This window comes from Aristolochia californica, unplaced genomic scaffold, assembly GCF_029961685.1.
Source record: "Aristolochia californica isolate CCGP_79_NKW_82.1479 unplaced genomic scaffold, dmAriCali1.0.hap1 SCAF_10, whole genome shotgun sequence".
Classification (NCBI taxonomy): Eukaryota; Viridiplantae; Streptophyta; class Magnoliopsida; order Piperales; family Aristolochiaceae; genus Aristolochia; species Aristolochia californica.
In genome coordinates, this window is record NW_027181771.1 from 3,378,795 (window position 1) to 3,405,698 (window position 26,904).

At 39.9% G+C, this 26,904-nt stretch overlaps 1 protein-coding gene across 3 annotated transcripts; it reads right to left on the reverse strand.

The window, feature by feature from the left end:
• Nucleotides 1-133: 133 nt before the first annotated feature.
• Nucleotides 134-22,471, reverse strand: LOC137941362 (uncharacterized). 3 transcript variants are annotated; one of them, XM_068786744.1, is made up of 11 exons: nucleotides 22,438-22,471; nucleotides 18,997-19,166; nucleotides 17,842-18,023; nucleotides 16,593-17,408; nucleotides 16,438-16,515; nucleotides 1,851-2,130; nucleotides 1,506-1,705; nucleotides 1,220-1,296; nucleotides 896-997; nucleotides 567-750; nucleotides 134-419 (listed from the first exon to the last, which is right to left on the reverse strand). In XM_068786744.1, exons 4-11 carry the CDS (start codon nucleotides 16,719-16,721, stop codon nucleotides 330-332), a joined length of 1,140 nt encoding a protein of 379 aa, XP_068642845.1. In that variant the 5' UTR covers nucleotides 16,722-17,408; nucleotides 17,842-18,023; nucleotides 18,997-19,166; nucleotides 22,438-22,471; the 3' UTR covers nucleotides 134-329. The 3 variants fall into 3 exon arrangements, with proteins under 3 accessions (XP_068642845.1, XP_068642836.1, XP_068642854.1); XM_068786735.1 differs by lacking the exon at nucleotides 22,438-22,471 and adding an exon at nucleotides 19,984-20,154; XM_068786753.1 differs by lacking the exons at nucleotides 17,842-18,023; nucleotides 18,997-19,166; nucleotides 22,438-22,471 and adding an exon at nucleotides 19,984-20,154.
• Between the last annotated feature and the right edge of the window lie 4,433 nt (nucleotides 22,472-26,904).

The following is a 26,904-nucleotide window of genomic DNA, read 5'->3' on the forward strand; positions in this document are numbered from 1 at the left end:
TGAGTTACATGACACTTGGCGCAAATGACATAACATAAAAGCAAACCTAAAGATTCACATCAAACAAATAAACAATCATAAAAGATAAAATCATATCTATCCAGTACAAACAAAAACAAAATCTACCATTACCATCAAATACCAATTACATGGTTTATGATACAGATCAAAGTTGTTTTTTACTCTGTTTTCTGTCCAAAAATTTGCATTTCCTTTTATGGAAATATGTAGTTGAGTACATGCCAAAATCAAGAAAAGGAATTGATGAATCGTCGAGCAGTGAGGTTTTCTGTTAAGTAAAGGGACAGTCATTCACAAAATTTTACAATTTATAATACAATCGCAGAAAAGAAACACCTTTTCCCCACGGCCTTCAACTTGGTAACTTCCCAACCTTGCTCTTCCTTATAGCATTCTACCTGCCATTTTTTTGTTAAATTTTTAGACTTTGATCAACTTGAATTGCAAATCCTATGAAATATTAAAAACTGATAAGACAATCAAAGATTGCAACCAAATGAAACTTCCACGGTTAAAACCATGATAAGAAAGGAACGAAAACTTACAGAATCCAAGATAAGATCTTTATCAACTCCACCAATCACATATAGAGAATCATTATGGACAGCTACTGCAGCATAGCCTCGGCGATTGTTCATTGAGCAATCCACCACCCATGAACCATAACGAGGATCAAATACTTCTACTGTAGATACCATTTTAGAGCCATCATAACCACCCACTGCATATCTGCATGACAATTAATCTATAATAACTACGCAGAAGAAAGATGTTGATTCATTTACTTGTGTTAGTTTTTTAAACATACTTATTATATTACTCATATATCAGGCTATTTTCAAAAATAGAAGGATAAATGAAAAATGTAACTAACAGTTTTCCATTTAGAACTGCAACTGAGTGACAACCCCTTCTCATGTTCGTATTTGGAATCTTCCTCCATGATGCTTCCCGGGGATCAAATCTTTCAGCAGAACTGAGGAATAGCAATAAAAATTAAATCACTAAAACTAATGTATAATAAACACTATAAAAATTATGTGAAGAGTGAGAAATGGGATTTAAGAAAATGTAAAGGGAGATAAAAGATAAAATCAACTAACAGCAACAAGGATGAATTAGAAGCCCAAAACCTCTGCTTCAAAATAAACTTCAGCATAGTTAAAGAAGAGAAGCGATGAGAGGTACAAGTACTCACTTTAGGTACTCTTTCCCATCAAACCCACCAACAGCATACAGCACCCCATCAAGCTCTGCTGCAGCAAGAGCAAATCTCTGGGAACATAGGAGACACAAGTCTAGTGAAGAAATGAAAAAGCATGCCTATTCCATGATAAATAATTTGAACTTGCTCGCTCCACTCAATTTCCACAAAAGGTAGCGGAGCAAACACCTAGAATAAAAAATGACATTGGGTTTCCATTTTTTCAGAGTCTGATTGTTAGATGCCACATCTAAGGCTATCTTACATAGAGAGTGGGTACCTTCTCAAGCAAGGGTTGAATCTGGATCCAGCGACCAAGGATGGGATCAAACATTTCCACATCAGAGAAAATTTCAACTCCATTTCCCCCACCAATCGCAAATATTTTGTTATGTAAACTGGCTCCTGCTAAGCTTCCCTTTTCCTGATTCAAAGAAGGACATATTGTCCAGTGGTCCTCTGTTGGCTGATACCGCTCAACTGTAATGGAAGATGAGTAACACTGTCAAAGCCAATACAAGATACCATTTATCTGAATCCATGATAGACACAAAAGAGGGAGGGAGGAGACTGAAAAAGAGATTTACCAGCAAGGCAAATCAAATATAAATTAATATATTTGTACCTGTATCATACCATATGCTACCATTTCCACCACCAAAAGTATATATGTCCCCATTCAGAGCCACTGCTGAAGCATAAGAACGGGCACTGCTCATTGGTCCAAGTGATACTAACATGTCCTCAGAAGGTGAATATGCATCTAATGCTGATAACCATGAGTTGCCATTATATCCTCCAATTAAAAATATCTGAGAGGACTTCAAACACCTTGGTGGATCAAACTTAACCTCCTTCACATTTAGTTGAACAATTAAACTCTGAATTACTTTATCAGAGTCAACCTGAGATTTTAAAAAATTGAAACCCCAACATAAGTAACATAAGCAATAATCATCTTTTAACTAACATTGTAATGCTAAAGTTGGGCTGGTTCCTCCGAAAATGACTAGACAAAGTTAGGAAGTCACTTTTAGACTAATAATCCCAGAATCTTTTCAAGCACAAACCAAGTGGGACTATTCTCCCACACACTACAATTCTGGCTCTCCCACAAATAGCCAAAGATGTGTAGTGCATATAAAACAATAGATTGGCGAACTGTTTTACCCCCCAACTGTTACAATCCATGCATAGGTAAGGGTAGATTGGGATTTTCTGTTTCTTTTAGCGGTAAAATAAGGAGAATAAGCATAGTTTGGGGATGCCAACTATGCACAGGCAAAATGTTAAGAGAAGAATCTAGAAGAGGGGGCACCAACTAAGCAAGAGAAAAAAGGTCAGAGAAATGGTTGGATAAGTGGCACCAACCAAGCAAAAGACAAACGTGAGAAAAGAAGCTTCAATACCTAAACTCCATTAGCCCTACAGAAAATAGAGAGTAGGAGTTCTGGTCTTCAATCTATAAATTGTAAGCTCTATGAGCCTTTAGCTCATCAATTAATACAAAATCCCTTTATCGGCTTTGACCACCTCAAGGTGTCTCACTGACCATAAAAAGGTCATGAAGCGGCTAAACTCCAATTCAAGGTCTCCAATCTGGTGTATCGAGTCTCACCAACTCAAGCACTCCCTAGATGAGGACGACCCCTAACAAAGGTAAAAATCCTTGGTACTATTATCCGTCTTTTTCCATTCATTCCATCTACAAGCTCCATCCTTCCATCCCCCCAAGTCCCATCATCCTGTGATTCCTAATCCCTCAAGGCCCTCCCCAACACTCAAGCCTCTCCCACCCCAACACGCAAGGGTAGTTCAGTTTATCAAAGCCAAAAGGTCTTGGAATCCAGGAGTTTCAAGCCTCTCTCATCATAGGCTTGCGTCAACACCGGGAGAAGTAAAATTCAATTTATCTGCTGGTCAGCGAAAAGATAAGATCTTCCCCTCTTGCATCACCATAACAAAGAGGTTAATGGTTCGTTGTACTGCTGAGAAGTTATTTTATGCAGTTGTGTGCTCAAGAGATTTTTTCTAGCCCTAGGACAGACCTATGCCTCCCCTGACCCCTCCAAGTCAGTACTTTTTGTTCTAATTTCATGATCTGTTTATTGGAAGCTAGATTAAGGATCCATATTGTGTGTTCTGATGTTATACATCAAACAGGATTGAGAAGTGTGCTAAATTTACTGGACTAGATCTTGTTTTTTGCTGGTTTGGTGCTGTTTTGGCTAGATTTGGTCAACCTTTGCTATTAATAGGGGTTGCGGAATACAGGCAGTACTGGTGGTCAATATCGTTTATGTTGACTATGGTGTGTGCTGTTTGCTATCTCTACAAGGGAATGATGGTAGATGGAGGTGACATTATCACTCCATCGAGAAATTCCGAAAGGTCTGAGCATAAAGTCAAATTCAATTCAGATTATATCCATAAAATTGAATGGAGCAAATTATTTGTTCTGGTCACTTTCAGTTTGTATGTTTTTGGGAGTTATGAAAAAAGCTCAGTTACCTTAGAGATGAATTCTCTGGATACCACGAATGAAGATTGGGAATCTAATAACTTTCAGTTAATAATGTGGCTTGTATAATATGGAACCACATTTTTATTTTATTTTTTTAGTGAAGGGCCTATTTTATTCAAGGAGAGAAGAAAACAAACCTTCAGCCAAAGAGTTGGCCGATCTCGGAATATGAGTCTAAAAACATTCCAAAAGGGGTAAAATGTCAAAATTTCGGTTAATTATATTCCAGTGTCTCCATGGAGTAGATTATCACTTGAGAGTCTCCATCAATTATGAGAGATCCGGCAAGGCGCTCTTTGAAGATAAGAAGACATTGGAGCAAAGCGAAGAGCTCGGCTTCAATGGATTCCATGATGCCAAGTGGGCCGGAATATGTAATAAGGATTTGGCTTTCCGAGTTATGGAAAGCACCACCGTAACCCACAATACCAGGGCAGCCAAGTGTGCTACCGTCAAAATTTAGCTTGGTAATGCCCAGGGGGGGACCAAGGAAGAATTTTTTGGGGGGGGCGTCGGCTGAGATGAAGGCTGGCAAGCTCCAACCGATTGATGATAAGAGGGGCACCGATGGCAGAGAATCCTTTTTCTAGTATACAGCCAAGAGGTTACGAGTCTAACAACATTGCTAGAGACCATGTCGACGGTGTTGGCTTTGAAGTTAAATTTTCTCTGGTTACGCTCTTTCCAGAGGGCCCATGGCATGTGCCTCGCACATGAGGAGATGATGATTCTGCCATAATGTGGAAGAGTGGAAAGCAAAGAGTTGCAGTATCGAGAAGATTGTTGGGGAGGCAAATTTGTAAGCCAATGCATTGAAGGATGTTGGTCCAAACCGTCCACGCAAAAGGGCACTGCAGCAAGAGACGAGGGATGGTTTCTTCAGCCGCGCTACAGAGGGGGTTGTGTATGTCGGGGGCAGAGTTACCCCATTTATGGAGATTGGTAATGGTGAGAATTTTGTCCTGGGCCACACACCAGAAGAAGAAGCGAACTTTGAGGGGAGAGGCTAGCTTTCCAAAGAAACGTGAGGTCATGAGGAGTTGAAGGGGACCATTCCCTGATGAGAAGATAAGCCGAAGAAACCGAAAAGGAGCAACTTTCCTCCGGGCGCCAAATAATCTTGTCATTGATGTGGGACGGATCTTCATTTGCTGAAGATCAGAGTGAATAGCAGGGATTAATGCAGCCTCTGAGTCATTGAGACCTCTACGGAAATGGAAGTTCCATCCATTGGGAGGAATCCAGCAATCAGGGACCAAGGCATGGTGCATGAAGCTGATAGAGTGGAGAGTTGGCTAGGCAGCCCCAAGCTGCTTGTCGCTGCACCACCAACTCAACCAAAACAAGAGGGAGGATCCATTTCCGATGAGGAATTTGATACCCTTCTCAAAGGTGGGTAGGAGCAGGAAAAACACTCACCATAAGGGTGTCAACTTGTGACGATGGCCACTAGAAATCCACCAATTAGTGCTCATGTTGAGCTTGGCAAAGAGAATTGGCCGCCAAATGCATTTCGGTTCAGTGTTAGCTTTCCAAAACCATTTAAGGATGAAGGCTTGATTCATGTCCATCATTAGTTGATTGTCGAGGCCTCCATAGTCTTAGGCATGCAAAGGTAAGTCCAAACCATCCAAGGCACCTTTCCATAGGAAGCGCCTTTTGATGGTGTCAATTTTCTTGCAGATTCCAATAGAGCAGTAAATGAATGAGAGATACTAGTTTGATATGCCCGAGAGGCAAGAATTGAGCAGAATGAGGTGTCAAGCTTGGGAAAGAAGGTGACCTTTCCAAGTAGCAAGGCGACATTCCAGATTTTCAATCACCGAAGTCCAAAGGGTCCTATGAGGCCAGCAGTCAAAAAGTGGCACTCCAAGGTAGGAAGTTGGCAAGGTAGTAATTTCAAACCCAAGGAATTAGCCATAGCTTGGAGAATGTCCATCTCAATGTAGTAACCTGTTATTGAGGATTTGTGCCAATTGACTTTCTACCCAGAGGTGATCTCAAAAAGGCCAATGAGAGCCTTAAATTTGATCACTTCCTTTATAGTTCCCACTCCAAAGAAAATAGTGTTGTAAGCAAATTGGAGGGGGATGTTAAAGGCCTACTGATTGGAGCCATCCAATTTGCCGCGCAAAATGGACCATGGCCGAGAGAAACTTTGCAATAATATAGAAAAGGAGAAGGGACAGGAAGTCCCCTTGTCCGAAGCCGCAACTGCTTTTGAAATAATCACAGGTTGTGCCATTCAGGATGAGAAATGGGGGGGGGGCGCTTTTCTAGGTCGATTTTGAGCACAAACCGAGGCTGGTGGGTGGTCTTAAAGTGGTGGAGAAGCTCATGGGATGCCATTGCAGCATCAACAATAGATCTGCCATGAAGAAAGGCACATTGGTTTTGGCTAATGACTGCAGGAAGGGCCGCCTTTAATTTGTGGGATAGGATTCTAACAATGATTTTGAAGCTGCTGGTGACAAGGCTGATGGGGCGATAATCTCTTGGGTGTTTAGGGTTGGATTTCTTTGGAATAAGGGTAATGAAGGTGGCTCCCAAGCTCTTAAAGACAATGCCTTGGTGTTAGAAGGAGTTCACCATGCAGGTGACATCGTTCTTGAGGGTGGACCAGCAGCGTTTGAAGGAATCCCCATTGAAACCATCAGGCCCGCTCAATTTCCTTCGCAGAAAATGGCACTTCGAGGAGATTTGCGATAGCGTTTGAGATGGTTAGGAGCCGCACTCTAGTAAGCTTGGGGCGATAAGCGCATTCCACTTTATATAGATCTGTGAAGAAATTCAAGAAGGTGTTAGTAATAACTGCTCGGTAAGAGATCGCCTTGTTTTCTAGGCAGATAGAGTTGGTGCGGTTGATTCTCCGTCTGGAGGAGGCCATGGCATGGAAGATTTTTGCATTACCATTCCCCTCCTAGAGCCATTTGTATTTGGCTCGCTGTTTCCAGTGAAGTCGCTGACGATGAGATAGCAAGAGGGAGCGAGCATGGAGGGCGAGTCTAGCCTCGAAATCAGAGAGACAGAGCTGCTGGCCACAATCTTCATGTCTATCCAATGCAGCAATATTGGAAAGGAGGTCAGATTTCTTAGCGGTTGCAGTCTTACGTTTATCAGATGCCCAATTCCGAATGTGAGGTTTGAGTTGTTTAAGTTTCAAAGGCAGGTTTCAGGCAAAGTCGCCACTTGGGGGGATGGAGGACCAATAGTTTGAGAAGACAGAATCAAAATCTTTATCAAGCAACCATGCGTTTTCGAACCTGAATGGCTTGGGGCCCCATTGGCCGAATTTGGTATCTATCAGAATGGGCCAGTGGTCGGAGCAAACACGGTTAGAAATTGAGGTAGATTTGAAGCCATTCACCATTAGCTAGGAAGGGATCTAGCTTTGAGAGGATGGGTCTGCGCTGCCGGCAGTTGGACCAAGTAAAATTTTACCAGAAAGGGGGACGTCCTCAAGCTCACAAGTACCCATGAAATCTACAAATTTGCACATGGAAGAAGTGATTTTGGGGCTGGGGGGAGACTTCTCATTACAGAATCTTAGTGTTAAAATCTCTCGTGAAAAGCCACGTGGTTTGCCGTCTTTGGGGAAGGCATGTGAGCTCCTCCCAGAATTACTGCCTTTCTCTGTAAGGTGCTAGGCCCATAGACACCAACCAGAGGTATGATCAATCTTGAGGCAAATTGAGAAGGTGCCAATGAAGCTGTCGAGGACATCAACAGTGCTGGAAATCCACATCACCAGAATTCCACCAGAGTGCCCAGTGGCGTTTAATGCGATCCAATCAGAATTTGGGCAGTTCCAAAGGTCACAGACAATATTGTCATCCAAGGATTGATGTTTAGTTTCCTGGAGGAAAATAATAGAAGCTTTGGAGGAAGAGATTGTGTCTCAAACACTGGCCATTTTGGGAGGGTTTCCAATTCCACGGATGTTCCATGATAGTATGATCATGATCGCTTTCGGTTTTTGGAGACTCCTGATTTGGATTTTGGGGTAATGATAGGATCTTGGGCAATGGAGCACATCAATTCAGCCAACTGCATCATTTAAGCCCAGGTTTCTTTATCGTATTTGTGCTTGTTGAATTGTAATTCTGATAAAAAATTCCTGGAATTCTCATTGGGGGTGGGAGGATGATTCTGCCTATCTTTGGGTCTACCAGAAATTGGGAGTGGCAGCTTGGCTCACCTCTGTGGGTCTGGTGGATAGGGGCTTTGCTCTTCCTTCGGTATGCGGCAAGAGGTTGGGGGGAGGTGGGGATTCAAAGAGAGTAGAAGCTTTGTGGGTTGAGGCCTTGCACAATGACAGGAGTGGGTGAGTGCTGGAAGCAGTATCTGAGAGGGGATCTTCAATGTGAGTTGGAGAGGTGGGAGATGAGGTGGAGGAAGTTTGTCTGGACATTTCCTAGGTGGGTGTGGGGAGAAGTATTGTTTGGGCTGTGGGTAAGGCAACGTCAATAGTGGTGGCAGTGGTGTTGATCGGCAGGGATGTGGCAGTTTCCAAATTTGGGGTGGGTTCAGGATGATGGGAGAGGCAGCTGAAACTGGGTTACTAAAAGGCAGATGAAGAGGGGAAATGTAGACCATGGTACCATTTGAGAATTGGTTTCTATTTATGGTTTGGGGTGGTTATCCGTGGGGATTTGGGTTTGACGTGGTGAGGTGAGTGGGTCATGATCAAGTCTCGAGTAGGACAGAAAAGTAGGTATGGTGGGAGTCGTGTCATGTAAAGGTGGGTATCTGGAGGGGGATTGTAGGTGGGGTCACGGGTCATCTCAGTGGCATCTGTGTAAGGCAGCAGGCTTTCTAGTATGAGGTCAGGGTTGTCAGTGATAAGGCTGGCAAGGTGAGTGGGAGTTGTCATGTGGTCAAGAGAGTTCAAATTTGAAATCGGATTGTGACTGCCAGGACCAACAGTAACAAGGTGGCAAGGCGAGTTGCCCACTGGGTTAAGAATGGAATTGGATCAAGGAAGATCGGGGGATGGCTGAGTTGGCTCGATACGGATGACTCGGAAGCCATGGTTGCTGGAAGGAGGGTTCAGCCAGGGGGTTTTCAAAGACGATGTTGATCCACAAGGAGAGGCCATAGACCACTAGTTTCAAGAGTTTGGAACCAAGCAGGTGTTAAGAATTAGACGTCCTAATTCCAAACTAACGAGAACAATAATAATAATCGCAGAAGAAGGAAAAGTAAGCATAAAAAAAACAACAAGATTTATACAAGTTCGCCTCAAGGTGAGACTACGTCCTGTCTTTCGCCGCTACAGTAATCCACTATAAAGATAAAATAGTTTACAAGAGAAATCGCACACTTACAGGTGTTTTCACTAACCTCTCTCGGGCTACAATTCCAGCTCCTTCTCAGTGATGATTATCAAACCCTAATAGCGGTGCCCCCCAATTATAAAGAGAAAATTATACAAGAGTGAAATTCCCAAATTGCCCTTAATGAAACAGCAATATTGTGGACCGTGGGGGCTCTACCCCCGCACTCCCGAGAGGGGGGCTTCCTGCACCCCTTCCAACCCCCACGGTAACCTTACCGTGAAGGTTGATCCGCGTACCAACTCAGCATAGGGCGTTGATTAGGCTCCACAACTTAGCAGGAGGGGCCTGTTGGGTGTGATAAGAATTCGGGTGACATAAAGTCTGGATTTAAAGGAGATAGCAAAGGCCAGAAAAATAACCAAAGGCCATAGCAATGTGGGTGAAGGTCTAGGTATGCCAGAGTTTAGTAGGGATGCCCCAAACATTAATCCATTGCCCAAGGGAGTTGCCAGGTTTGGAGGGGATTCAGTCAGAGATTTTGGCAATGTCAGGTCGGTGGATAATGGGAGCAGTAAGGGCGGCTGATTTATCAGCGTGAGTGAGAAAATGAAAAATCCATTGACCAGGCCGTAGGAAAGAGTAGGACGGGGAATATTGTAAGTATAAGGATTTGTGAAACCAAGAGGCAATGGATTGAAGGTCGAGTACATGTGGTAACAATATTAGGATGAGATCGGAGGGGGGCAAAAGAGGATTTGTGAAACCAAGAGGCAAAAGATTCACAAAGTTGTTGATCACCCTTCCAAGGATGGTAATGAAGGATCTTTTCTCGCTGGATTGAGAGGTTATTCTGATGTCATTGCTAGTTTTATGGAAGAAGAAGGTGGAGTCTCCGGATCAGAAGTTCGCCAAAAGCAGGTGTTTGTCACCGGAGTGCAGGTTCTTTCATTTCCTTCCATGAACAAGCGTCAATCCAGCATCATTCCTATCTAATAGTGAATGCACCAGTGAGGAAGGAGCCTCACAATTCGTAGTCTAACGTACCTCTGAAGATCGGTCAAGGTCGAGTCTCTGGCCAACAGAGTGGTTATCAAAGCCCCATAGTCCAGTTGTTCGTTTCTCCTGTTGAATCGCCGTACTCCAGGCGTGTTGATGATGCAGATGAACTCCCGATCAATTTTCTCTCCCTCCACTTTGTTGTCAAATTTGCACCAATCTCTCGAGCGCCCTGTTCGCTCTCACTCTCACCACTGCTATTTTTTGTATCGATCCACATATTAGTGAACAAATTATGATGAATGAAATTGCTAAAGGAATGTGAAAATCCTTAACCTCCTTATTCTCACAGAATGATAATCTTTCCCATATTTATGAATTGTATACAAAGTATTTCCATATGATGCTTGGCAATAACACAGTTATTTATTATTTCAACGAGATGCAGGGTGTGTTATAAGAAATTAGTGGGTACCAACCATTGACCACAAAAGAGGTTGAGTTGAAGAAAGACAAATAGATGCAAGTAGCTCGATTCTTGCTAGAACTACGGCTAGAATTTATTTATTTTTTTAAATGATGATGATCTTTATTAAGACAAAATCTCAAAAGAGCAATTCACAAAGGAGGGAAACCTTCCCAAACAATGAGAAATTGTTAGGAAGTTCCGAATTTTGCCAATTTATCAGCCAAAGAGTTGGCTGATCTAGGAATGAGATTCAAATTACAATGAATAGAAGATACAATGTCAGCAATACTATCAGTGATTGGCCAGTGGCGCCAAGGGGGGAGTTGTCTTTGGAACACCAACTAATAACAGTTTTCGAGTCGCCTCCAATGATTAACTTGCCATAGAGAAGATAAATGAAAATTTGGAGGCCGAACAGCAGAGCACTAACTTCAGCAGTATTAGAATCGGCAATGCCCACCGGACCAACATAAGAAAGAATAGGGTCTCCATTGTGACCTCTGAACACACCGCCTACTCCTACCTGCCCAAGATAACCAATAGCACTACCATCAAAATTGAGCTTAATGCAGTCGCAAGGGAGAGGATCCCAGAAGGCCATACTCGAAGTTCTGCAGGGGCCAGATATATGGGTGATCAAACTCCAATTTTCCCGAAGGGAAACACCCAATAGAGCGGCAAATTCCTTCCTTGTATGAAGCCAGCTCGAGATGAGGCCAACGGCATGAGAAGTCGTGTTGTCCGGGGTACAAGCATTGGAATTGAATCTCCGGTTGTTCCGCTCGAGCCAAATGCACTATGGAACATGCGCAAGACAGGCCGAAAGTATTAACTTGCCCAGCCGAGGAAGGTGAATCCCTCGAACCATCTCAAAGGTGCCAAATAGGTCCTGATGTAGCCCCACTTGGAGCCCAATCTTCTGGAAAAAATTCATCCAGACTTGCCACGAAAAACCAGTGTAAGAGGACATGCTATACTGTCTCATCGCACTCACCACAAAGGGGACAAGAAAGATCAGGGGCGGTGAAGCCTTTTCTATAAGGTTGTCAGAAGTAAGAATTTGTTCTATGATGGCCGACCACACGAAAATTTTGATTTTGTGCTCATGAATATTATAGTCTTGCTTTCTGATATGAGAGTAAGCAAAAGTAACAGTGAATCGGCCATTAGTGTTGAGCTTCCAAATCAGCTTATCAACTGAATGCTCCCAGATAATAGTACTGCTAAGTCTGGTAAGGAAAGAGCAAAAAGCCAACGATTTCTCATCATTTAGTCCCCGTCGAAACGGGAGACTCCACAACTTATCATTCCATGAATCAGCCACAGAGCAAGAGAGGTCTCTAGCCACCTTATGCAGCCCCGAGAAGTCCTCCAAGAGGGATCGGGGGCCACACCATTCATCCCACCAGAAGAGAAGGGTCCTTCCATTGCCCGTGTGAAACAAGGTAGCATCTCTGAATACTGGAAGGAGCGTGAAAATTGATTTCCATATCAGGGGTAGGAGGCGAGCGGTGCCACCCTCTTTCCACTAGGCACCCGAAAACTGAAGGTAGAATTTAACCATATTCCTTCATAAACTGTTATGCTTGTTGTTGAAATTCTAAGTCCATTTAAGCATAAGAGCTTTGTTCATTTCCCTTGTAGGACGGATGCCCAATCCTCCCTTATTATGAGGCATGCAAATATCCTTCCAACTAACCAAATGGTATTTGAAGGTGCCTTCAATTTTGGAGCAAACAGAGGTCGGACAGTGCATGAATGATAATAGATAATTTGGCAGCCCTGCCAGACAAGACTTGAGGAGAGTGAGACACCCACTATTATAAGAGCTTACCCCCCCAAGTGGCTAGCCTTTTTTCAAATTTCTCAATGAGGAGGGACCATAGTGACGCCGAAGGCCGAGAATCAAAAAGTGGGAGCCCAAGATATGTAACGGGCATATTTCCCACAGAGCATCCCAAGTAGTCCACCATATCTCGAAGCCCAGCTAGATCAATGTGGTAGTTAAGAAGAGTAGTTTTTCCCCAGTTTATGTTCTAACCGGAAGCCAACTCAAATAATCCAAAAAAAACACGCAATTTTTTTATCTGATCCATAGTACCAACCTTGAAGCAAATAGTATTGTCCGCAAACTGGAGGATCGGAATATCAAAGGTTGTGCAATATGTCGTGGGGAGGAGCTATCCCATGTTCTTGGCCGAGTAGATCAAGGAAGATAGATATTCTGCTACCACGTTGAAGAGCAAGGGGGAGAGGGGGTCTCCCTGTCTGATTCCCCTGGTTCCCTTAAAATACCCACAAACTGTTTTGTTGAGAAGGACAGAGTAACTTGCAGAGAAGATGCAGCTTTGGATCCAGAAGTGCAATTTTTCCCCGAATCCCATCTTCCCCAAGAGGGTATCCAGAAACTTCCAGTTAACTCTGTCAAATGCCCTTTCGAAGTCAAGCTTGAGGCTGAATCTGGGGAGCCTGAGGACCTTGAAATGATGACTAAGTTCATGACATGCCATGGACGAATCAAGAATGTTTCTTCCCTTAATACAAGCACTTTGGCCATGGTGAATGGCAATAGGAAGGACTACCCTGAGTCGACTAGCAAGGAGACGCGCAATCACCTTATATGCACTAGTGGTGAGACTAATCAGCTGGAAGTAGGATGGGAGCTCTGCCCCATCTTTTTTAGGGATGAGGGCGATGAAAGAGGCTCCAATGCTTCTATACCTAATGCCGATGCTAATAAAAGGAGCGGGGCCATGCCGAAAATGTCATCTCTGATGAAGATCCAACAACAGCGATAAAATTCCCCTTTGAATTCATCCGGGCCTGGAGCACGATCCAGAGGAAGACCAAGGGCTGCAATTTCAATTTCCCGACTAGAGAAGGGGAGCTCAATGAGGCTAGTTGCAGCTGATGAAATAACCTGGAGGTTAACCCTTTGGAAGAAGGGGCAGACGGGCCGGTGATCAGAGTATAAATTTGCAAAAAATTCACCAGTGAATCAAAAATAAGGGTTCGGTCCAAGGTGGTCTCACCGTTGACGCTGAGCACGGTGATGCAGTTGGCCTTTCTTCGTGCAGAGGCGATTCCATGGAAGAATCTAGTATTAACATCCCCATCAGAGAGCCATTTGAATCTTGCACGTTGCTTCCAATGCACTAGCTCATTGTGGGCAAAGGATTGCAATTGCCCTTGAAGGGCATACCTTTGAGAGACTTTTGGAGAAGAGAGACCTCTAGACTCCTCAAAGTCAAGAGTGGCTATCTGAGCAAGGGCATTGGCTCTAACAGCCGAGGAAGAGGCCTTCTTTTCGGAGGCCCAGGACCACAGTAATGGCTACCATATTCTCCCAGAAGGATTGGAGAGATAGCTCAAAAGAGGGGTCCGCCATCCAATTATTGTTGAATTTGAAAAGGGAGGGGGGGCAACTACCAGAATGGGTATCAACCATAATCGGCCAATGGATCATAGACGACTCGATTAAGCATTTTTCCAAAGACATTACTGTAGAGTTGAAGCCAATCATTGTTGGCTAAGAATCGGTTCAGCTTTGATAGAACAGAGGGTTGTTTGCCATTTGACAAAGTGAAGGTCTTCCCAGATAGAGTAATCTCATCCAGGTCCCAACTGCCAATGAAGTCAGCAAAAAGCCTCATGGAGGTTGTGATTCTCCGGGACAGTGGAGATTTTTCATGGCAGAAGCTAGTAACACTGAAGTCACCCACAAGCATCAGAGGAATAGGCCACATCTGGCAAGTCCTCAATAGATCATCCCAAAAGAGGTGGCGCTCATGGTGTCTGAAAGGGTCGTAGACACCAACTAGGCACCAAATGTTCCCTAAACCTTTGTCTCGCAGCTTGATGCCAAGGGAGTAAGAACCACAACAACGATCAAGCACCTCAATAGTACTGGTGTCCCATATCAGTAGGATGTCACCAGCTAGGCTTCTTTAGGTGCCACAACTCTCAAATATATCCAAGGGGAAGAGAAGTCGCCTTGGTTTCTTGGAGAACAACAACATTTGCCTTGGTAGAGGCAAGGAGATCACGAATGGAAGCACGCCGACGCAAGGACTCAATTCCACGAACATTTCAGGAGAGAATAATCATTGATCATTTTTCTTCTTCTTTAACTTCTCAGATGGGTGGTTATCTGCTGGGAGAGGCTCGGTGAAGACGGTCAGCATCACCTTGTCAAGTTCCACTATCTGGGCCCAGGTTTCTGGGTCGTATTTGTGTTGTTCTGACTGGAGAGCAGTCACAAAATTTTGAGCTCTTTCACCCGGCTCTGGGTTGCGGGGGTATCGAGTGATGGCACTGGGTCCTCCCTATGGAAGTTGTCTCGACTGGCCTCTAGCTAGGCACTAGTAGGTGACAATAGGAGGGGGAGTCCATTATCCGGGGGGAAGTTTGTGGAGTATGGGGGCTATGGTGACAATTTATAGGGGGGCATGTGGAGGTTTCAATTGAAAGGGGGTGGGGGGGTGCAATTGGAAGCTTTGAGTAGGTTTTGTTTGGGCCAAGGGTATTTTTGTGTGGGACTAGGGTGGGTGGGTGGGTGAGTGATGTGTCGGATAAGTGGGAGGGAAAGCTAGGGGGTCATCGAGAATAGGTCCCATGCCAGCTATAAAGCTGCTTGGAGGGTGGGGATTCCCAAAGCATTGACTGGCTATGTGATTTCCTGAGGATTGATTGTGCTTTTGGGACTACATCTCTAAAATCATCCATCTCAATGATGCTGATACGGATCCAGTACCGTGTTTTATCCACTATAACACATCTGAAATATTGTCTTTCACACGGGTGAAGAGGATCCAGGCCTCATCCAGACAGTGCCAATGCTCCGTGAGCGGGTCCAAAGCAATGATGGAGTCAAACTCAGACACGATTCTCGAGAAGACCGCATTCTACCATAACTACAGCCAGAATTGAAGATGAAGATGTGCTAATACTAGAGGAAGCCTTTTCCTTTGTTCTCAGTGCTGAAAGCAGTTACTTCTTCTAGGAATAAATCCATTTCACGGTTTGGATGCCTCCGCACTAAACTTAACAGCTGCATCTAACAGAACTGACCAAGATAATCTTACTCTCCTAAAAATTTTAGTTGGAGCAAGCAGAGATAAGTCAGAGATTTGAGTTGCGGCACAATGGTCTCATGAGGGATTCTTCTAGAAGGAGGTCTTGGAGTCATGTCTCCATTGACTCGGGGGTGACCGGATATGTGTATTGGGTAAGTTTATACAAACAAAAAAAACTGTGACAAGTCAATCTAGAAAGATTAATTGGGCATTTAAGTCATGGTGTATATCATTATCATATGAGCAATATCCCCACTATGTTCTTAATCCTTCCCCATTTGCTCCATCATTAAGATTATGAGCTAGTTTCCCTTGGTTAGTGCCCATCTACAATTTCAACCACTTCCGTTCATGTCAAATTTTGACCCTCCTATATCTCCTGTCTGTCCCCAAACCATTAACAAAACAACCCCACTAAACAAAGGAATATTAGCATTAGTCAAACGCATCTTAACCATTATTTTCTAGTCGGTGTCAGTCATAACTATTCTAGTTTTAGTTTTGGAGCCCATCCACTTCTACTTTCTAATCTCTACCAGTTTCATCCCTGTCTCACAATTAAAAAAAAGTTCCAATATTTAAGTAGAAGCCTCATTTAGCTTTCTTTGGTATTAAATTGTACTGGTTGATCCCAAAGATACAATCTTACTTAATGGTACAGGACTCTTTTAAGTTAATATATTGCCAAAACAGTCATTGTTCATCAAGAGGTTTAGCCCAATGGAACCAGTTTGAGCCAAACCCAGTCAATCCTTTAGATAGATGGCCACATTCAGGTTTAAAGCTTGCATCAACTCAAAACTTAAACAGAGAGAGAAAATATAGAAAAATAAAGCCAGAAGTTTCAAGCAATATTGGACATGTAGTACCTGCTTCTTCTCCACTTCAATAATGGTACGACCCTGTTGCCGCGCCAGTACCTCCAAGTCCTCTATCCTTTGTCTCAACTGCAAAACATGCATGAGAAAATCATTTACAACCATGAAGACAAAAGGCACTACCATTGAGCTAGCCCATAAACTACCTGAGCAATGTCAGATTGAGTATCAGTCGAAGCTGAAAATTCAAAATCCTTATCTGGAATCATCTGATCAACTTGAACTGATTGAGGATCAGTTGAAGGTGAAGATTCAAATTCCTTAGCTGGAATCATCTTACCAACTTGAACTGATCAAGGATCAGTCAAAAGTGAGGATTCAAATTCCTCAGCTGGAGTCATCTGATCAACTTGAACTTGCTCTTCTTCCTGCTGCATATCTCCACACACACAAGGAGCAGTCGCACATTCAGAGCACACTTTGACGGAATAATTTGAATTTGCAGGTGTATGATTTACTGCAAGCTCTTGTAATTTTAATAACACTAAATTCTCTAGAATCTCCTGTGCTGTCTTTTCAGTGCCAGACTCAAGCCTTTGGCTCTCTTGATCTATGCTGAGGCTAGCACCAGAAGTCAAAGAGTTCCCATGGACCTGCTGAGAGTCCTGGAAATCCAAATGTGCCCCAGATGGATTATAACGCCCATCTTCATGAGCACCAGAAAATGTTTCACTTAAGCTACCACCAGTGACATTTTCCCAACTTAATGATTCATATTTATTTGCTTGTACCCATTCAGAAGAAGAAGGCAGCTGCGGGATTTTAGGAATTCCATCCAAAAGCTTGCTCCTGTGCTTATTCTGAGGCTTTCCAGAAGGTGTAAATAACCGTAGCAACCGTTCCACTTGAGTATGGTCCAATTCAAACCAAAAATGGCTCTGGGAGTAATAGTTATCACTTATTATAGGTCTAAATTGTGCTTCAGTCAATGCTGGACATTTGGCCGTTACAAGAATTCGAACCTAACCAGCCATATAGCATGCAACAATGAAAAGCAAAAAAAGATTCAAATTAGTTAAAGTCAGAAAGCAAATAAGAAAGAACAGTATATTATGCAGACCTCCACATGGATGACCAAAATAAAATATTAGAGAACTTCGCCCAACCTGTCCATTTGATTACACTAGATTTCATTCCATCACCTGACAATGATCCGATTCCAACTTTTGTTAATTGTTATTCATAGGCAGACATTTCTTTTCCAACAGGATCTACAGAGAGCCTGAGTTTTTAGGTGGATTGCATAAATTCAGCTTTTTCTAATGAAGATAAACGCAGCTATTATCATGACCAATAACTGCATTCATCATAAAAATGCCAAGCAACGATAACTTAGTTAAAATAAAAATGCCAAGCAACAATGGCCATAAGAGAAGTGACACGAGTAAAGGGAACCTGAGCAGGAAATTGGGTCCTCTCAAATCCATTCGAGGTCCAGGCATATGGATCAATATTCATCTGTCCTGTACTTGCAGCAGCAAAGACCCCATGGAGTTTGCGGTCGCTATAGTTGAATAAAAATAGTGGCAGGCCAGCTTCAATATTTCTCACATATTGAAAGTGTTGAGCAGGTAACCCTGTCAAATAATTGGAAGTCACTACAAATGTCTTCTGAAAAACATGGCCATCACACTTGTCTCACACAAAAAAGGTTATAACTGATATCTGGCTCAAGTAGAAAGACAAGAAGACCTAAAAATACGACCTTGAAACATAGTAACCCTCTTACAGCAATAGATTGGGAATGCAGAAATGACATGAAAATGAAGGAGATGAAAAGAGGTAAGAATTTTCTAGGGTACACTTGAAAACCTAAAGAGTACAGTTTTCCTTTGGTGTACGAACCTTTCAAAAGGTGGTTAGGGCTTTTGACTTAATGGCCACCTGCAGGAGTTTGTACTGTCTCACAATGGGATGGGAGTGTAATCAACATTTAACAAAAAAATCAGAGGCCATTTTTTCTCCTAAAAGAAATTTTCTCAACAGATAACCAATTTTGGCCTAGGTGTCTCCTCTGCTGGGATTTTGTACAGCACCCAACTATCTTATTGGAAGTCCCAGAAACGGAAGCCCACTAGCAGTTGCAAACAAATCAGGGACATTATGGTCCCTGAAAAAAAGTATGCAGTCATGCCCTGAGGCAAACAATCATCCAGTGGATTATCCAGCAGAGTAAAGTGTTGTCAGAGAGAACTGCTGTCTCTATTAACCATGTAGTTCTACCCAACAGATATGCATTTTCCTGAAAAAGGATTGGAATATTAGAGTTGTGTCATGCAGAGGCACTAACTGCATAAAAGCTCAGTCAAATTATACATCACGAACCCTAGGAACAAGACTGATTTGGTATACACTCTCACAGTTAAGAAAAAATTTTGAAGTACATGAGAAGAGCAATTCTGAACAGAGTTGGCACATCAATAAAGTGATAGAACTATGTGAAAAGCAAGGACCAATTGGATGATCCATGAATTCATATCCTAATTCTTTAGTAAGAAAAGACGGCAGGTAGTTTAACATTCAACTGCAAATACGCAAAAAGGTACTAACCAAAAAGTTGCCTTTCAAGGCATTCAATCATTGTGTGCTTTTTGCAACCAAAGATGACTCCTCCTAGATCTCCTTTTCTCAAAAGTCTCACAGAAGTGTATATTTCCGCATTTATAGAGGAAGAAGTCTTTTCTTTTGGAAAAGTAAAATGTGTTTTTTTCTCTCCCATTCTGTTGCACGTAAACAGACAAAATCAAACTTAACTTAGTAATTGCTAAACTTAACAGCAAAGCTCAGATGCACTTTAATTTTGCATGTGAAGAATAAGGAGGCAGCGTCGCCATCAAAATCCAGGGGCATTTGCTAAACATTTAAGGGGCCTTATGCACTCTCCATTACTTCTTATGAAGTTTCTCATAGCAACTCAACCTTTTCCAAGAAAGAAATGAAAAGAAATATTATCTAACAGTAAAAACCAAAAAGGATAGTCAGCTAACGGGTAATATGAAATTCTTGAGCACTTTTCGACATCAACAACTATTATCATACCGCTAAACCACAAATAACACCAACAAGAACCATCAGAAATGTAACTAACTATTTTAATTAAGAAACACGTAAAATTTCACTCAATACAACCATAAATAGCATCTAACAAGGAAGACCGCGAAGAACTCGTCTGTAATGTAAATGGTAGCGAATAAACGGAACCATTTTCATATCATATTCTCTATATCACTGTAATAAATTTCCAAAAGGAGGCGTAAAACCTTCGAAAGAACCATATTCAACTAGACGAAGCCGCAATTGTCTCCTATAAAAGCAACGAAGAGCTTTTCAAAAATAAAAATAAAAAACGAGGGAAAGACCAAATTACGAAACGAATTAATAATATAAAAGAAAAAGATTTACATATCTAAGAATATTTAAAAAGCATGGAGAGGACAATCAGTCGAAACTTCGACTGAAAATATCAACAGAACGAAACAAGAGAAAAGAAGGGTTCTCGCTATAATGAAACTCGTCCGAAGAAAGATGATTTTCAACCTGTTAAAGAGCACAACAACCAAGGTTTTTTCTAGACACTGTTGTCGCACAAAGTTTAGACAGCTCGAGGTTTCCAGAGCCAGCACCAGAGCAAGCGACAGAGGTGGTTACTTTATCACAGGAAGTTATAGAACAGACTTCCGTTCTTTCAGAGAAGGTGGAAGGTAATGAAGTGTGCTCTGCCTAAATGAAGGACAAGTGCTCCAAAAGGATAATAACTTAAATGCTTCTATGAGCGGGACTTTCCAGGAACTCCCATGGGAATGAGATTGTCCTGAAACGGATCGGGTACAATATCTCTCATCTGAGTCTCACCAATGGTTTTTCATGTGCATCGCACGATACAAAACAGTAGCTTTTACATGCTTCTCACCTTGAAATGTCTCACACAAAATGTTGCATTCGAATTTGCTTACTTTCTTAAAGAAAACAAAAAAGGCAATATTAATTCATGATTATTAAAAGAAGAATTGGTAAATTTGATACAAGACCATGAGCAAAATGATCATGCTTAGATTTCAAAATAGTACAGTGGCACATAACGTGATCGATCAACCTATATAGGCTTAACCGATCATCTAGAAAGCAATCTGGAAAAACTTATAAAGCATGATAGATCATACAGATCCTGATCGGTCATCATATATAGCATTATTAGTCATATAGAGCATTGCATAACTAGTTTCACAAAGCATGATCGATCAATCGAAATGGGTTGGTCAATTAATGAGTTCTCGAAAAGGTTAAAAACTAGCTGGTTGATTTTTTTTAATCGATCAACAAGCTTGGGAAATTTAAAAAATATAGTTGCTAGACATGGTTGATCAATCAAGCATTCTCATTAATCGATCAACATTTTTACAACTTTTTGGAAATGAGAAAAAAATGACTAGTTTGATTAAGAATCTTATAAATAGACCCCCGAAATCATTGGGAAGAATTAATTGAGCATTTATTAGCAACTCAAAGCATTTACAAAGGTTTTTTTCAATTGAAAGTCCAAATATACCCTATTTGAGAAAAAAATGTAGTTTTAACTCAAAATTTCTTCATCCTTTCTCAAATCACTTAGCATTCCTAGTTATTTCAACCTCCGCTACATTTCCTCTTGTGCTCAAAGGATTGGAAGCTTGGATCTCTCTAGGACAAGGTTGTCTCTCCTATAAGGCTTTCAATTTACTTATGTATTTTCAATTTCTTCTCTTACAAGTACTCTAGAACCTCAATCTAGAAGGAAAAAAACCTACTAGAGCCAAAATCTAGTTGTGTAAAATTTCTTCGAAGAGATTTGTCTTGTGTAATTAGGCATTACACTGAGCCAAAATCTCTTTTAGTTGTAAAATTCAACTAAATACAACTTATTGGTGTTATAAGGGTCATCCATGTCTAGGATAGAAAGAAGGATAAATAAGAATACTTCCAAGAAGAGGTGACATGAACTAGTAAATATATAAGCTAGTGTATTTCTTTAGACATCTTTTTTTTTTAAAATGTAGTCTTAAAGGTATTATAGTCATTGTAATCTCCTACCCATAACTACAAATAGAGCCCCAAGGATATATGTTAGAGCATTAAGCTCTAGCCTCTTTGACTTCATTCCTCTCTTGGAATTCATCCATCTTTGTCTCTCTCCCCTATGAGGTCCTCTCTCCTCTCTCCCAAGAGTTAGAGTTTTTTTCTTCTCTCCTTCTTCTCTTCTCTCCTTCATTTAAGATCTTTTGTAATTATGTGAAAACCCTAGAAATTAACAATTAGTGAATTTTTTTTAGCAAAGGTTCTTGGGCAGTGACTACCATTCGAGGAACATCAAAAAAATTATTGTCTCCTTGTAGTGTGTACTTGTTAATTACTTACCATATTTTATTTTTTCACTCTAAGCGCTTAATTTTTAATTTAGAATATCAATTTACCCCCTCTTGAGAAGCCCCATGGACCAATAATTGGTATGAGAGTAGGCGTAAACCAATAAGTGATTTCATGGCATCTCAAAACAAATTACTCCTTCTTGAAGGATAATACGCTAACAGTCCCCCAATGCTTAATGGGTAAATTATACTTATTAGAAAGTAAAAATGAAGTTCTTCCTTCAATTTCCATCATTAATTGCCTTTGTGGATTTGCACGTTGCTCTTTCATGCTCCTTTATTCTTCCTTTTTCCTTCTTTTCTATTTTTATTTTTTATTTTTTATTTTTACTATTTCATAATTTTTAATTAGATTGAGTAAGAAACTATTAACTATTAATATTACTTAATCATACTAAGTAATTATGAATTTAATTTATTACATCATAATTCAAATTTATGCTATTTAATTCAAAATTTATTTTAATCACAATATATTTAATTTAAGAGGATACCATTAAGAGGATTGCTACTACTACTATGTAAATTCAACAACTCAAGATCATGCACATGAAATAACGCAAACAAAAAAAAAGCAAGAAGAACTTACAAGCATACACTAGCAACCTTGGAGACAAACTCAGACGACTTCCAGGTGATGCCTTGAACACTAGATGGTTTTGTATTTATAGCGGTTGAAACCTTACACCTAAGAAAAGTAGTTTGATGGAGTGCATAAATTTTGGGATCCACCTATCATATTACAGTACATGCCCCAATAATTGAGCATTATCATTCAAAGTCATAATTGAGTTTCACCACTTCAAGATAAGATTCTTGAATGAGGAGTCCACTAATGACGCTCCATATGTCCTTTTTGATTAGTGTTGGCAAATCGTTAAAGGCAACTTTAAGTCATTGTTGATACGTCAGTCAAGGTGACGTGTTAGGGAATCTATTTTTTTTAGTGTGATGCCTTTTTTGTTGTGTAACTCATAATTTGGATTGACCAGTTGTGCAGACATCATGACATGACATTTGGCTTTTTCTTAATTGTCTTGTCTCCTAATCCAGATTGAGCAAAAAATTAATGGTGTTTTCTTTTCGGTATTCCATTATTCTGCAAAAAGAATTATTTATTTCTAGCCTTGTCTTGAACTTTTTTAATTATTGTGTCCCAATAATCACCAAGAGAAGCCTCTTATTCTGCAAGCTGCGAGTCTGAGATAAAGCTGATATCGTTATCATGATCACCATTTTCACCTTCATGGCCTTCTTTGGAATAGCCATGGGCAGAGATAGACATATTGTCTTCTTGAATTCCTTTATTAAATTCATTGAGGAAAAACTCTTTTATTGAGTCGAGGGTTTTGATTAAAAGTTCATCATCAGATATGGCAGAAATTTTCCTTTAATTTGGGCTTTGATAATGTCAAAGGCTGACATATTGGTTTAGGAGTTTGATTTTCAAATTGTAGAATAGAAGATTTAACTGATGCAATTTTAATTTCCAACATGGGAAACTTATTCCACCATCTGACATGTAAAGAATGTTGCAAGATTGACAGTTGTAATTCATTAAATGCAATTTTACACTCCCATTTCCATATCCATGGAATGTGAAATTCCAAAAAGAAAAGAAACGTATCTAATCATTTCACAATGGATTTCACATCTCGTATACTGGGATGAGTGGCCCACCATTGACCATATAGTTCCTGAAGTGGATCAGGACGAATTGAAATTTGACCGACTATTTATATACCCTTAATGAAATAAGTATCTTATCTTGTCTATGCTTCTTAATTTCAGCATTGATGGTAATAAGCCAAGAATATCGATGCAAGGGGTTCTCATAGTAGAACATATTGTACCAAACATTGACATAATCCCATTGGTTGTATAATTAGGTACAATTTTTTCATCAACAAGATTATGCTTTCCCTATACTAATGGAGATAAAAATTTATTAATAGTTCAATTGTTGTATGCAATCGGACTATCCAGATTTTTAATATTGGATAGTGTGTGATGATTGGTCACAAAATGAGTACAAACTATAATCGTTTCATAATCAAACCAGGATTTAATATTGGTAACTCGAAAGAAATAATCCTTCAACCATTTGGAACTGGTTTTCCAAGGGTCAACAGTTACGGGCAAATCCTCGCAATTGATAATCATTATTTCTTCTGTAATTGGAAGGGTGGTAAAGCTTGGTTCAGACATTAATACGTCATTCATTGAGGTAGAAGTTGAAGCTTCAAAAACTTTATTTTTCCCTTTGTTTGGTGATCTATCACAACCTCTTCCTCTGGCAGAGTGGGGATTTCCAATACATTTTACTATAGCAAGTATTTCTTGCTTAACAAATGAGTTCGTTTCATATACTTGAATTAAATCGAACCAAATCCTCTTTCTAAGAAATTGGATTTAAATGCTTTAAAATGCCACCAAATCCAATATGGGAAGCACCTGCCTCCACAACCTTCTTCCATTAAGGGTTGGATAGTGCAAGAAAGGGAAGTTGTCGAACTTTAGCTTTAATTTTTTGGATAGCCATAGTATGGGTATTAGTTCAAGGTGCAAGATTTTTCTTTAATCTTTCATAAAAAAGTTTAGAATCCTGGGCAAGATTGGGATAACAATCTTTTATCCTTAGTTTCATCAAAGAGTTTGGATACAAATTTAATTGTTCCACTTATCAAAATAATATTTCCTTGATGAATATCATGATCTAAAAATCTGACGAAGGTTTGAAATAATTTCAACTTTGGTGCAGAAATTACAAGGCCATTTCTTTTAATAATGATTTTGAAAATTTTCAAATGTTTAAAATGAGATTCTATAGTTGCAGAGAAGATAAAAAAATCATCAATATATACTATAGAAAACTCCTTGTAATTGTTGAAAATATCATTCATGATATTTTGAAATTTAGAAGGAGCATTTTTTAATAAAAAAGGCATAAAATTCCATTCGTAATGTCCAAAAAGAACAGTAAATGTAGTCTTATATTTATCTTTTACATTAATTTAAATATGCCAATATCAACATTTAAAATCAAGTGCAGAAAATATTTTACATAATACAATCTATCTAAAAATCATTTTTATTAGGATATCTAATCCATTTAAGAAAATCATTCAGAGGTTTTTAATTAACGACTAAGCGAGGAACTCCTTTCTCTTTCTTAGCATTTTTATTAATATAAAAGTTGTACAACTCCATGGAGAGTTATTTTAGATTTGGATCTAGACATCAACTAATCTTGTTTATTTTTCTTTTTTTATAAAATTTTCAACTTGTATGATGAGATGGACCGAACATTGTTTCTTCTTCTTGGAAGAAGATGTCTAGAAGTGGTGCAAGCAAACTGTTTGCATAATTCACTCAATTCCTTTCTACCTAGACGATTTGTTTGTTTAAGCTGAGATTAAAGCTTTAATTCGTTGCACAAGGATAGTCCCTACTGCATTATGACACTAATTAATTGGTCATTTGTATATTTGGCATAATCAATTGTACCACCAAAAGTGTTCACCAATTATTGACGAGCTTTGGCAGCAAACAATGGAGGTAATCCATCAATAAATTTGGATTTCCAATATTCATTATCGATACCCAATCGTTGCATCACTCTTGTGATAAAGATACTCTTATACCATTGAAACTGACTAAGTTTTTTGCAACAAATATTTTGTAGTAATTCACTCCCCTATTCATTATCGGAGATAAGAGTACCAACAAAATGAACAATAATTGTTTGATAGAGGATGTAAACATCATCCTCGTCATTGGTTTGAATGAGTTGACCATTTTGACTATTACTAATCTTTTTGGTATTAAGAATTTTTAATTGATGTAAAAGTGTAAGCACATTGTGCCACCACCCCTTCAAGACTTCGAAGAATCCTGAAGCAATCATTTTAGCAATCTTAGAATTAGGATTGTTGTGTTGTTTGTGAATGCTAAATGCTGCTATACATCAACATTTTGTGAATAATTTTGTAAATCTGATATTCAGAAAGACCATTTATGTTCCATTTATAGATATTTTTGCCATCATAAGATTTTTTTTATCAAGGTACAAAAATTTCTTCATAAAGAAGATCATAGGGTGTAGGCCTATGATAATACGTTTTTTTTCTATTGTCACATTGGCGTTGAAACATCTTGTTACAATCCAACTTTTGTATTATAGGTTCATCTACAATTTGTTGGAATCACTCTTCAAGTTGGGTAGCATGATAGTTGATGTCCACAAGTTCAATGTTTGATTCGGAAGCAGTGGTAGTTTCTTCAGATTTCGACGTTGAGGTAGACTTATATTTTTCAACCTATCTAACAACTCCAGCATAAATTCTTTATTTGCAATTGTCTTAAATCCTTTGACAATAGGAGATGGTTTAATTTGAGGAATAATATCAATATTCTTCAATGGAAAAATTGGAAGTGTTTCCTTAATAGTTTGTTGTTTGTGAACACATTTCTCCTAGACAATTTCTTCAATTCGATTAAGTTGTTGACCTATTATCTGTAAGGTTAAATTGGTAAAATTATTTTGTTTTTGAATCTCACTAAATGAATTAGGCGGAGATTCAAGCTATATACAAGCTACCACTTCAAGGGTAGTGTGTTTTCCCGAAAAACTAGATGATTCTAGTTTCCGAGGTTTAGGAGGAGGCTGTGTGGATTGAACATCTTTGATTAACGGAAGATGCTAGACTTTAATTGTGTTGAGAGTGTTAATCGCCTATTTTATTTTTTGAATTTTTGAATGAATTACTTGATACCAATATTCAAAAGACATGATTATTTTTTCTTGTTGGAGATAATAATAAAATTGAGAGACACTGTTCTTGCAGAGGGTTTAGGGTTTAGGAGGAGCCATGATTCTTCTTTCTTCCCTCTTCTTTTGCTTTCTTCCTTTGTTTTTTTTTACTATTTCATAATTTTTTTTAGATAGAGTAAAAATTCATAATTATTATTATTGCTTATCATACTAATTAATTATGAATTTATTTTATTTTATTAAAATAAAAATTCATGCTATTTAATTCAAAATTTATTTTTA

Excerpts from the sequence above, each read along its gene's own strand:
- LOC137941362 (XM_068786744.1), bottom strand. The coding sequence starts at position 16,721 with ATGATTCCAGCTAAGGAATTTGAATCTTCACCTTCAACTGATCCTCAA. Across the intron at positions 1,706-1,850 it reads TAGCATATGGTATGATACAG|TTGAGCGGTATCAGCCAACA; the intron begins GTACAAATATAT and ends CTTCCATTACAG. Across the intron at positions 420-566 it reads AAGATCTTATCTTGGATTCT|GTAGAATGCTATAAGGAAGA; the intron begins GTAAGTTTTCGT and ends AAAAAATGGCAG.